At 43.2% G+C, this 12,913-nt stretch overlaps 1 protein-coding gene across 1 annotated transcript; it reads right to left on the bottom strand.

Moving 5' to 3' along the window:
* Positions 1 to 10,379: 10,379 nt before the first annotated feature.
* On the bottom strand, positions 10,380 to 11,914 carry LOC106595399 (N-acetyllactosaminide beta-1,3-N-acetylglucosaminyltransferase 2-like). Its single transcript, XM_014186769.2, has one exon. It carries the CDS (start codon positions 11,819 to 11,821, stop codon positions 10,640 to 10,642), a length of 1,182 nt encoding a protein of 393 aa, XP_014042244.2. The 5' UTR covers positions 11,822 to 11,914; the 3' UTR covers positions 10,380 to 10,639.
* Positions 11,915 to 12,913: the final 999 nt, after the last annotated feature.

The raw sequence follows: 12,913 nt of genomic DNA, 5'->3' as shown, positions 1-12,913 counted from the left end.
CTACTAATTATATGCATATTCTTGTTTCTGGGCAGGAGTAATAACCAGATTAAATCGGGTACGTTTTTATCCGGCCGTGAAAATACTGCCCCCTATCCCTAACAGATTATAAATATATTTGCTAGCTTCAACTCTTTGCTACAGGTCCCGTGTGGCTCAGTTGATAGAGCATGGTGTTTGCAACGCCAGGGTTGTGGGTTCGATTCCCACGGGGGACCAGTACAGAGAAAAACAATGTATGAAATGTATGCATTCACTACTGTAAGTCGCTCTGCATAAGAGCGTCTGCTAAATGACTAAAATGTAAAAATGGGTAAGAGCTGCCGAAAAGGAAAGAAAGCGCATACGTTTTTTTGTTTCTTAGCCGCTTTAAACACATTCAAGAAAAAAATATATTCTTCATAGTTCACATGCCATTCGACAATCAAGAATCTTTGACCTACAGTAAAGATACACATTTTTGCAGTTCAGATTTACAAGGTATGTGGGTGCTAACTTAATTTTGCTAAAGTTACCAAGGAATATCTTGAAATACATTGTTATATAATATCATATGGTCTAATCTTCTATAATTTCATAACATAAGAGCTAGAACAATTCTAACCATTTAGCTAGCTGTTTGTGTATGATACGGGCTTTTTTTGTTTACTTAGCCAACCAGCCAGCTAGTGTGGACAGCTTGCCACTTGGCCCAAAACAAACCTTGTTCATTTTATGGCATCACGTTGCTCAGGCTGATCTTTTTAATTTTTTTATTACTAGTTAGCCTGTTATTGGATATGTATGCCGCCTACAATGTTCTTATTATATTTTTGCTATCTGTTAACTCGGAGTACCACAGCATGAGTCATAATACCCAGTGGCGATTTTATCGTGTAAATCTTGGTGGGGCAAACTCAAATGTTTTTAGATGCATGCTGGCAAAGCAACAACGCAACACTTAACCCTACGTTAATTGCACTATAACATGCTGACCAAACCGACGCGAGCGCCGTTGATTTTGTTCACCCACACTAGAAGCAATCAGGACACGCAGGTTGAAATATCAAAACATACTCTGAACCAATTATATTAATTTGGGCAGATCGAAAACTATTAAACATTTATTGCAATTTAGCTAGCTAGCTTGCTGTTGTTAGCTAATTTGTCCTGGGATATAAACACTGGGTTGTTATTTTACTTGAAATGCACAAGGTCCTCTACACCGACAATTAATCCACAGATAGAATTGTAAACCAAATTAGTTTCACCTCATCTCTCCTCCTTCCTACAGGAGTCTTTTTCTTCTTTGGACTTTATATGGCGGTAGGCAACAAACTTTACGGTGCATTACTACATCAGACTGGAGTGTGGTCGGGACACTTGAGCGGTGTGGTCAGCATGTGATGGTGACTACAAACTGTTACATGCTGACCAGACCGCACTCGCACCATTGCGCACAAGTTGATTCTGTCCATCCACACCAGACGCGATCAGGACACGCACGTTAAAATATCAAAACAAACTGATGTCATGATTTTACCTATTCCCCCCCCCACACACACCGGATTATCAGACACAATCACTGTCACCATGCAATCCTTAGGCTATACATTTCTGTGGATATGTATTATGGTTAAAAGAAGGGTTTAAATTGAGGGGTATGTGAGGATATAGGCCTAACCCTTGTTATTGCGACAAGCAAAAAGCATATGCTACCACTTGTTTGCTTAGCCATAAGAAAAACAAAGGTCCAGATTATATGAAGCGATCTAGGCTATAACATTGATTAACTCCACGATTATTTCTGCAGTCTACTAGCCTATCGGAGGTCTTGCTCAGCCTCAACATCACAGGAAAATGTGGTTGGTTTATTAAATGCTCTGCAATTTAGAGCTATGCCTAGCTCAAAATACCAAAATGTTAGAATCGCTATGGGTCTATACATAGACCAAACAGCTTAACAGATAAAAAACATTTATTATTCAGGAGAATCTCATTGGATCAGGCTATTCATTTCAGTGCAGTTGCGTTCTTACGCATAACCTTAGACTAAATGGAACCGAAAACACCCCAGCCTGTTTTGATCACAGATCATGATGAAGCCTGACCATTTCAGCTGTTTGTCATTGATTTAGCCCACAATAGCCTACAGATTTGATCCACATGAAGACCTAAACTCAACAAAAAAAGAAACGTCCTCACTGTCAACTGCGTTTATTTTCAGCAAACTTAACATGTAAATATGTGTATGAACATAAGATTCAACAACCTGAGACAGAAACTGAACAAGTTCCACAGACATGTGACTAACAGAAATGGAATAATGTGTCCCTGAACAAAGGGGGGTCAAAATCAAAAGTAACAGTCAGTATCTGGTGTGGCCACCAGCTACATTAAGTACTGCAGTGCATCTCCTCCTCATGGACTGCAAGGATTTGCCAGTTCTTGCTGTGAGATGTTACCCCACTCTTCCACCAAGGCACCTGCTAGTTCCCAGACATTTCTGGGGGAATGGCCCTAGCTCTCACCCTCCGATCCAACAGGTCCCAGACGTACTCAATGGGATTGAGATCCGGGCTCTTCGCTGGCCATGGCAGAACACTGACATTCCTGTCTTGCAGGAAATCACGCACAGAACGAGCAGTATGGCTGGTGGCATTGTCATGCTGGAGGGTCATGTCAGGATGAGCCTGCAGGAAGGGTACCATATAAGGGAGGAGGATGTCTTCCTGTAACGCACAGCATTGAGATTGCCTGCAATGACAACAAGCTCAGTCCGATGACGCTGTGACACACCGTGACAAAACTGCGACTCGTCAGTGAAGAGCACTTTTTGCCAGTCCTGTCTGGTGTAGCGACGGTGGGTTTGTGCCCATAGGCGACGTTGTTGCCGGTGATGTCTGGTGAGGGCCTGTCTTACAACAGGCCTACAAGCCCTCAGTCCTGCCTCTCTCAGCCTATTGCGGACAGTCTGAGCACTGATGGAGGGATTGTGCGTTCCTGGTGTAACTCGGGCAGTTGTTGTTGCCATCCTGTACCTGTCTCGCAGGCGTGATGTTCGGATGTACCGAACCTGTGCAGGTGTTGTTACACGTGGTCTGCCACTGTGAGGATGATCAGCTGTCCGTCCTGTCTACCTGTAGCGCTGTCTTATATCCGTCTCACAGTATGGACATTGCAATTTATTGCCCTGGCCACATCTGCAGTCCTCATGCCTCCTTACAGCATGCCTAAGGCACGTTCACGCAGATGAGCAGGGACCATGGGCATCTTTCTTTTGGTGTTGTTCAGAGTCAGTAGAGAGGCCTCTTTAGTGTCCTAAGTTTTCATAACTGTGACCTTAATTGCCTACCGTCTGTAAGCTGTTAGTGTCTTAACGACCGTTCCACAGGTGCATGTTCATTAATTGTTTATGGTTCATTGAACAAGCATGGGAAACAGTGTTTAAACCCTTCACAATGAAGATCTGTGAAGTTATTTGGATTTATACAAATTATCTTTAAAAGAGGGTCCTGAAAAAGTAATGTTTCTTTTGTTGCTGAGTTTATATTTAATCTGGATTTGACAAACTAAAGCCTGACTAGGATCCTGACTTTCCCCCACGTCATATTTATTATCAATTAGGCTAAACGTATTCCTATTCATTTGCATAGGCTAATCATTGCGATTAATGTTATTTACCATCTTCTGCTTTTTATGAAAAAACTGGGTAAAAATATAATTGAAATGCCCCCCCCCACACACACACACATTAATGTTATTTATTATAACATTTTATTTAACCTTTATTTAACTAGGCAAGTCAGTTAAGAACAAATTGTTATTTACAATGACGGCCTACCAAAAAGGCAAAAGGTAAAATACAAATAAATTAAATAAAAATGTTACTTACCGTACAGATCACAAAGTCAGCTAATTTCCACTCCATTCATATGCAAATACCTTTGATTCATACACTGACTTGTCTGGCTGGCATGTTTTCATTTTAAACAGGCCTTCCTTTATCTACACTGAAATAATATTATTTCAGTAGTCCTCTATTATGATTTATTTTAATTTTTTTATCATAGCTCATTAGTACATCCTTGTGGTTGAATATATCTATTGCATGTCTTATGATACAACAATTAGTCATGTTGAACTAACAAATACCATCAAGGGATGCGTTACAATTTACAATAATTAACAATTTATGAAACAGTTATGAAAACCAATATGCCAATATTTTGGGTTTAAATACATAAACATTGATATCATAACTTAAATATAGCCTACGTACTCCTCAATTGGATCAAGGACATCTTGGGAATTATTTTCATCGTCTCTAAGGAAACTATCTGGGGCAGACACTCGGAAATCCTTTCTGCCGCTTGTAAAATAACAAACAAATGAATGTCTGTGTCACCGCTGAGCTCTCAAATACCGTGCCCGTCTCTCATTCTATGAACAGTCACTGCTATCCGGATTCCTTGGGATGTCCTTACCCTGAACCCTAAACTAAGACTAAACTTAACCGTTTTATATTTATACTTGATAGAGGTAGGGACATCCCAAGGATCCAAAATAGATCTAAATTGCAGTCAAAAAAATGAACACCATACCTGTTAGCAAAGGTGTCAGCTAGAGATGACGTTCTTCCCCAAAACGTTGCCACAAAGTTGGAAGTACAGAATCATCTTGAATGTCATTGTATGCTGTAGCATTAAGATTTCCCTTCACTGGAACTAAGGGGCCTTGCCCAAACCATGAAAAACACCCCCAGACCATTATTCCTCCACCAAACTTTACAGTTGACACTATTCATTCGGGCAGGTAGCGTTCTCCTGGCATCCGCCAAACCCAGATTTGTCCGTTGGACTGCCAGATGGTGAAATGTGATTCATCACTCCAGAGAACGTGTTTCCACTGCTCCAGAGTCCAATGACGGCGAACTTTACACCACACCAGCCGATGCTTTGCATTGCGCATGGTGATCTTAGGCTTGTGTGCCGCTGCTTGCCCATTTTTACGCACTTCAGCACTCGGAAGTCCCGTTCTGTGAGCTTGTGTGGCCTACCTCTTTGCGGCTGAGCTGTTGTTGCTCCTAGACATTTTCACTTCACAATAGCAGCACTTACAGTTGACCAGGGCAGCTCTAGCAGGGCAGAAATTTAACAAACTGACTCATTGGAAAGGTGGCATCCTATGACAGTACCACGTTGAGAGTCACTGAGCTCTTCAGTAAGGACATTCTACTGCCAATGTTTGTCTATGAAGATTGCATGGCTGTGTGCTCTATTTTATACACCTATCAGCAACGGGTGTGGCTGAAATAGCCGAATCCACTAACTGAAAGGGGTGTCCACATACTTTTGTACATATAGTGTAGCTTCACCTATAGAAGTAACATACCAGTAAACCCCATTTTTTCAGCACTTCCATTACCATGGTAACTGCAAGGCCACCACACTTGATAAATGATTGTTTGTCCTGCTGTTATTCAAATATAAAAACAATTGTTTCAAGTAATCCTAACCCCCCTAAGGGATGTGATTTGACTTCTGACACACACACAGACACACACACACTGAGGAAGGCACGAGCTGAAAGCAGTGTGTGCAGGACATGTTGCCTGGAAAGGGGGACTCAGAGGATGACGAGAGCGATCTCGTCGTCAACACCAACCGCTGTAACATCCACTACAGTGAAAGTGGGGAAGACACTGAGGATGAGAAGAAGGAAGAGGAGGACAGAGTGTAGAGCAGCTTGTATTGTTGAGATGTTTATGACAATCCTTTGGACAGATGTTTACACCAATGTCCCCCTCAGAATACGCTGCTGCTGAAGAATATATTGTGGATTGTACTCTCCCACCCCATGAATCCAATCAAACATCCTGCTGTTTTAACACGTATTTGGGGGTTGGACTTAGCATCCCATGGACATAATGTAGGTTAGGTATATCATACAGTACTTATACCACCTGTCCTAGAGAGGAACATGTGCATGCTTTGCTAAGCTATGTTGAAAAAGAGGTGAATGGTGGAAATATTGAACTGGTCCATGACACCCTGACTGAGGGTGTGTCATAATATATGTACATAATGATTGTGAATTAAAATCATTATTGTGGTCTTTCATCAGAAAAATACTTACAATATAATTAACCCAATGAGCCCCATTGCAACACTGGACTTCTAACCCCTTTTAAACATGGTGTTTTTGAGCTACATTCTGGGTTGTATCGTTGGATTCGTCTATTTCTTTTGCATCCATAGATACCAACTGTGTAAATTATGGGGGGCTGACCTAGAGCGGTGTTTGTCAGACAAGGGCGGATCCTGAATGGTTTGAGGTACAAACTATTGAAAGGTATCTATGAAAAGCTGAGAATTTCACTCTGATGTCCACAAGCCACACAAGTCGGAAGAAGGTAGGGGGTTCTTCTACATAGACGATCAGAGGAAATCCCAGGACATAGTGTCTATAATACTGTAATAAACTCACATACTTGCTGTCACAAACTCCAAACTCCACATAGTTATCACTGACTAGTTGGATATTCATTTCTCACTGAGCAAACCATTTCTATCCTTACAGCATTCATATACATTCCTTTTTATAAGGTTTTTGCTTTGGCAGACATTTTTTATTGACATTTGTCAATAAAACTCATGTTTGTCAAATTGTTTTGTGTTCTTTTTGTAGCCCTGGTTATCCTGAAAAGAAAATGGTAAAACATATCACTGTGAGGTTAAATATAAGGGCTGGACATGCAGATAAATATGTGTCAGATAAATTAAAAGCAGATTTTTTGGGGGGTGTTCTCAGGACTGATAGGTTTAAGATTTTTTTGTCCAGATGTCTGATTCAAAATGAAATAATCAAATATTAAAATGGTTAATGTTCAGAGAAACACTGAAAAGTGCACAACATTTGTCAGAGAGGTTCATTTACACATTTATTTACTTACTCATCTTTTGGTTTCGGATAACCAAACCTCAGATCTAACTCTGCCATTATGCAGTGGCAGTGGTTAAATCTGCAAAATGTATTCATATAAACATGTTTGTTGCACCTCATGAGTCTGACTTTGCTCATAATTATCCTCCGAGCTCAAAAACTGAGCATGAGAATTCCTGCCCACAGCATGGGACCCAAACCGGTTCAACAGGAGGCAGTTGAGCAATGTAATGGCCTTCACAGTGACAGTCATCAAAGTTGACTGTGTACCAAGTAGGTCATTCTGTTTAATACTTCATCAAATACTTACATGCTGTCACAAACAAACATTTCTTCAACATCAGTAAAAACAAACAACATCCAGTATTTCTGTCAAACGTAGGTTCACGTTTATCACACTATGGGGCCTTATTACAGGGCAGTTGTCAGCTGAAAGCATACCTTTCTCCATCACCATCTATCATTTGAGTCAGTTTTAAAACAACCAGTCTTGTATTTCCTCAGGTTCCTCAAATCGTTGTGTTTTACAGGTTTACAGTAATAATAGGTTTACATGAATAAATCGGTACTGTTCCCCATTCTCATGTTCCTCTCCATTGTCAAGTGGCAGCACACCTTCTCTATAGACAATCACCATCATGTCAGTTTTACATAATAGGATAGCCAGTCAGTGAATACCTCACTATGAAGGCCTTGACTCTTCCCCATTTTCAAGTGGCAGCATAGCCGTCGGGTGCTAAGAGTGCTGCAGCACCTCCTGATAAATCATAATAAAAAAATTATTACTATAAACATTTCCTCAGAATTTCCAACATGCTTTCAATGAGAATGACAGCTCTACAGTGTATTCGGAAAGTATTCAGACCCTTTGACGTTTTCCACATTTTGTTACGTTACAGCCTTATTCTAAAATTGATTAAATTGTATTTTCCCGTCATCAATCTACACAAAATACCCCATAATCACAAAGCAAAAACAAAAATGATATCACATGTACAGGTTTCTCCCATTCTTCTCTGCAGATCCTCTCAAGCTCTGTCAGGTTGGACAGCTATTTTCAGGTCTCTCCAGAGATGTTTGATCGGGTTCAAGTCCGGGCACTGGTTGGGCTACTCAAGAACATTCAGAGACTTGTCCTGAAGCCACTCCAGCGTTGTCTTGGCTGTGTGCCAAGGTCATTGTCCTGTTGGAAGGTGAACCTTCGCCCCTGTCTGAGGTCCTGAGCGCTCTGGAGCAGGTTTTCATCAAGGATCTCTCTGTTCTTTGCTCTGTTCATCTTTGCCTCGATCCTGACTAGTCTCCCAGTCCCTGCCACTGAAAAAGATCCCCACAGCATGATGCTGCCAGCACCATGCTTCACCGTAGGGATGGTGCCAGTTTTCCTCCAGATGTGACGCTTGGCATTCAGGCCAAAGAGTTCAATCTTGGTTTCATCAGACCAGGGAATCTTGTTTCTCATGGTCTGAGGGTCCTTTAGGTGCCTTTTGGCAAACTCCAAGCGGGCTGTCATGTGCCTTTTACTGAGGACTGGCTTCCGTCTAGCCACTCTACCATAAAGGCCTGATTGGTGGAGTGCTGCAGAGATGGTTGTCCTTCTGGAAGGTTCTCCCCCAAAAATAAAATCTTTAAAAAAAATACAAATATTTCACCTTTATTTAACCAGGTAGGCCAGTTGAGAACAAGTTCTCATTTACGACTGCAACCTGGACAAGATAAAGGAAAGCAGTGTGACACAAACAACAACACAGAGTTAAACATGGAATTAACAAACGTACAGTCAATAACACAATAGAAGAAAAAAATAATAATAATAATTATTGGTCACATATTTAGCAGATGTTATTGCGGGTGTAGCGAAATGCTTGTGTTCCTAGCTCCAACAGTGCAGTAGTATCTAACAATTCACAACAATACACAGAAATCTAAAAGTAAAAGAATGGAATTAAGGAATATATAAATATTAGGATGAGCAATGTCGGAATGGCATTGACTAAAATACAGTAGAATACAGTATATACATATGAAATGAGTAAAGAAGTATGTAAACATTATTAAAGTGACCAGTGATTCCATGTCTATGTATATAGGGCAGCAGCCTCTAAAGGTGCAGGGCTGAGTAACCGGGTGGTAGCCGGCTAGTCAGAAGCTGTTTTTCAGTCTCTCGGTCCCAGCCAGGGCACCTCACATCTCCACAGACGAACTCTGGAACTCTGTCAGAGTGACCAGGAGGTGGGGCCACAGTGTTTCCTGACCCCTCCTGTCTCAGCCTCCAGTATTTATGCTGCAGTAGTTTATGTGTCGCGGGGCTAGGGTCAGTCTGTCACATGTGGAGTATTTCTCTTGTCTATTCCGGTGTCCTGTGTGAATTTAAATATGCTCTCTCTAATTCTCTCTTTCTCTCTTTCTTTCTCTCTCTCGGAGGACCTGAGCCCTAGGACCATGCCTCAGGACTACCTGGCTTGATGACTCCTTGCTGTCCCCAGTTCACCTGGCCGTGCTGCTGCTCCAGTTCCAACTGTTCTGCCTGCAGCTATGGAACCCTGACCTGTTCACTGGACGTGCTACCTGTCCCAGACCTGCTGTCCCAGACCTGCTAGAACCCTGACCTATTCACCGGACGTGCTACCTGTCCCAGACCTGCTGTTTTCAACTCTCTAGACAGCAGGAGCGGTAGAGATACTCTCAAAGATCGGCTATGAAAAAGCCAACTGACACTTACTCTTGTGTTACTGACTTGTTGCACCCTCGACAACTACTATGATTATTATTATTTGACCATGCTGGTCATTTATGAACATTTGAACATCTAGGCCATGTGCTGTTATAATCTCCACCCGGCACAGCAAGAAGAGGACTGGCCACCCCTCATAGCCTGGTTCCTCTCTAGGTTTCTTCCTAGGTTTTGGCCTTTCTAGGGAGTTTTTCCTATCCACCGTGCTTCTACACCTGCATTGCTTGCTGTTTGGGGTTTTAGGCTGGGTTTCTGTACAGCACTTTGAGATATCAGCTGATGTAAGAAAGGCTATATAAATAAATTTGATTTGATTCTTGGTCACCTCCCTGACCTAGACCCTTCTCCCACCTGGCCAGCTCTAGGAAGAGTCTTGGTGGTTCCAAACTTCTTCCATTTTAAGAATGATGGAGGCCACTGTGTTCTTGGGGACCTTCAATGCTGCAGACATTTTTTGGTACCCTTCCCCAGATCTGTGCCTCGACACAATCCTGTATCGGAGCTCTACGGACAATTCCTTCGACCTCATGGCTTGGTTTTTGCTCTGACATGCACTGTCAACTGTGGGACCTTATATAGACAGGTGTGTGCCTTTCCAACTCATGTCCAATCAATTGAATTTACCACAGGTGGACTCCAATCAAGTTGTAGAAACATCTCAAGGATGATCAATGGAAACAGGATGCACCTGAGCTCAATTTCGAGTCTCATAGCAAAGGGTCTGAATACTTGCCAAAATGTCTAAAAACCTATTTTCACTTTGTCATTATTAGGTATTGTGTGTAGATTGATGAGGATTTTTTATTTATTTAATCCATTTTAGAATAAGGCTGTAACATAACAAAATGTGGAAAAAGGGAAGGGGTCTGAATACTTTCCAAAGGCACTGTATAGCTAACATTTCTATGTAAATTTGGTCGGGTTGCCCACAAAGTTGCATATTGCAGCTTTAAGTCAGTTTCATACCAGTCAGTGATTACCTCACTATAGAGCTGAATTTTCAGAACTACCCCATGGATCCGTCAGAAGTTCCTGTCCCTCGTTGTCTTTCACACTAAATGGATCTATCAGAAGTGTATTCTTGTTCTCCTTCTCAGTTCTCAGGATGGTGCTGTTACACTCTGTCTGGTTCCTCATTATCTCCGACCACAGCTTCATCACCTGAGCAGGGCTGCGTTTGTGTACCAGTAAGATAGTGTGGTACGCACACCGCTCTTCCCCCTCTTTCTTGGGGAAGTCGAAGGTGAGGAAGGCGGGGTGGTGGATGGGGTGGACCCCGAGCCTGTGGAGGCACATGCCCACGTAGACATCATCAATGGGGTACAGGTGAACTCTCCGGGAGATACGGTTGAGCCTCAGGGCCAGCTCCCCTGAGTACACCACCCCTCCCCCACCCCCGTACGGAGGGTACAGACCATTATAGAAACTAGCAGGAATAAAGTACTTGGTAGAGTTGACTCTGTTGGGGCTGGCTGCTTCTATCACATCCCCTACCATGAATCCCTTCATAACCTCTGACCCAGGCCCTCCTGATAGGATCGTCTGCTCCCGGAGGTAGTCTAAGAGAGCAGGGGTCCGCAACAGGACGTCGTCATCCCCTTTAAAGACAAAGCGTGCCATGGAGCAGCGGGTGGAGAGCCAATCCCACAGCAGCACATCCTTCAGGGTGAGGTTAAAGAAGGAGTCGTGGAAGTCCCACTGGAGGATGTCCCTGTACTGGCGGCTCTCCAGCTGCAGCAGCTTGCTGACCTCCACCCGGGGCTCTGCGTGGTTCTTCCCCAGGAGGAAGACCCTTCGCACCACACCACCGTTCCCTGTCGCCCCTGCCACCCACCCCGCCCGGCCCCAGGTCTGCCGGATGGCTTGACGGTTCTCAAAGTTCAGATCCTTGGTCTTGATGGCCAGCACTAGGAGAGGCCCCTGTCCCTTCCTTAGCCCACGCCCACACAGTTTAGCAGGCTCAATGAGGACAGGGTAGTCCCTGAAGTGCATGGAGCGCACAAACATCTGCATCTGCAGGGGCAGCTCCAGGAAATCCTCCATTTGAGACGTCAAGTTCCCAATCTCAGAGAACCCTGCACTCAAGGTGGGGAAGGAAAACCGCAAATAGTTTTTATTATTGGTATTATTGGTATCAAGATGGTAATTGTACTCTCTGCTGGGCATCAGGATGGGGTTGTATTGGCGGTCAATGTGTAGCTGGAGCAGGTTCCAGAGGGCTCCTCCGTGGGGCTTGGGGTCCCAGAAGGAGCTGGTGGGGTGGGGGCCACGGTGCCATTACTGGTTAACCCAAGTGCAATGAAGCGCTCTGGTAGAGTTTGTGGGATAGGGGCAGCACCGCCTGGGCCTGTGGTGGTGGTAGTACCATAGCACACAGCCAGGGTGACGTACACACAGAGAGAGGCCACCAGGACACATGGAGTACAGCCCAGGCATAGGAGAACACGCCGCCACCGCCAATGGTAGCGTGCCATTTAACTACAGAAAGAGAAGGAGCGAGGGAGAGAAAGCAGGCAGTGGAGAGGTGGCAAGATACATTTGGAGAAGAGCGGGGAAGAAATGGGGAAGATATGTAAGGAGAGAGAGGGAGGAATGATAAGGGGAGTGAGAGAGGAGGGGAGGAGATTTTATTATTGCAATCTTTTGTCACTTAAATCAATACAGCTACATGACTAACTAAGAATAATGACTAGGGCCCTGTGTTTTGGACAATCATGTGATATGCCTGGATGTTTACCTTAATTTAAAGCTTTTTCATCAACTGTCCCCATTTGGTTTTATGCCAGATGGTCCAGCACCATCCTCAGACAATTGCTTTAATGTAAAATACCGGAAAATATTTAATTTAAAATATCGGATAAGATTACATCTTATTTTTGTCATTTATTAGTGCTTGACTTGGTCAGATCGCCGAACAGGTGTTGTGCCGAAAATCTCCCCCTGACGAAAATCTCCCCCTTGCCAGAATCCCCCCCCCCCCCCCCCTAATTTGCTTAATTTTGTGACTAGAGTCAAATACTTTCTGTGACACACATCAGAGTCAAATACTTTCTATAGAACAAACTTCATGTCAGGATAGGCAACCGAAATTAATAATTAATGTACAGTTGAAGTCGGAAGTTTACATACACTTAGGTTGGAGTCATTAAAACTAGTTTTTCAACCACTCCACAAATTTCTTGTTAACAAACTATAGTTTTGGCAAGTCGGTTAGGACATCTACATTGTGCATGACACAAGTAATTCTTCCAACAATTG

The sequence above is a fragment of the Salmo salar genome, unplaced genomic scaffold, assembly GCF_905237065.1.
Source record: "Salmo salar unplaced genomic scaffold, Ssal_v3.1, whole genome shotgun sequence".
In the NCBI taxonomy this organism is placed as follows: domain Eukaryota; kingdom Metazoa; phylum Chordata; class Actinopteri; order Salmoniformes; family Salmonidae; genus Salmo; species Salmo salar.
Note: the sequence above shows the minus strand (reverse complement) of the source record. Positions and strands in the feature narration are given on the sequence as shown.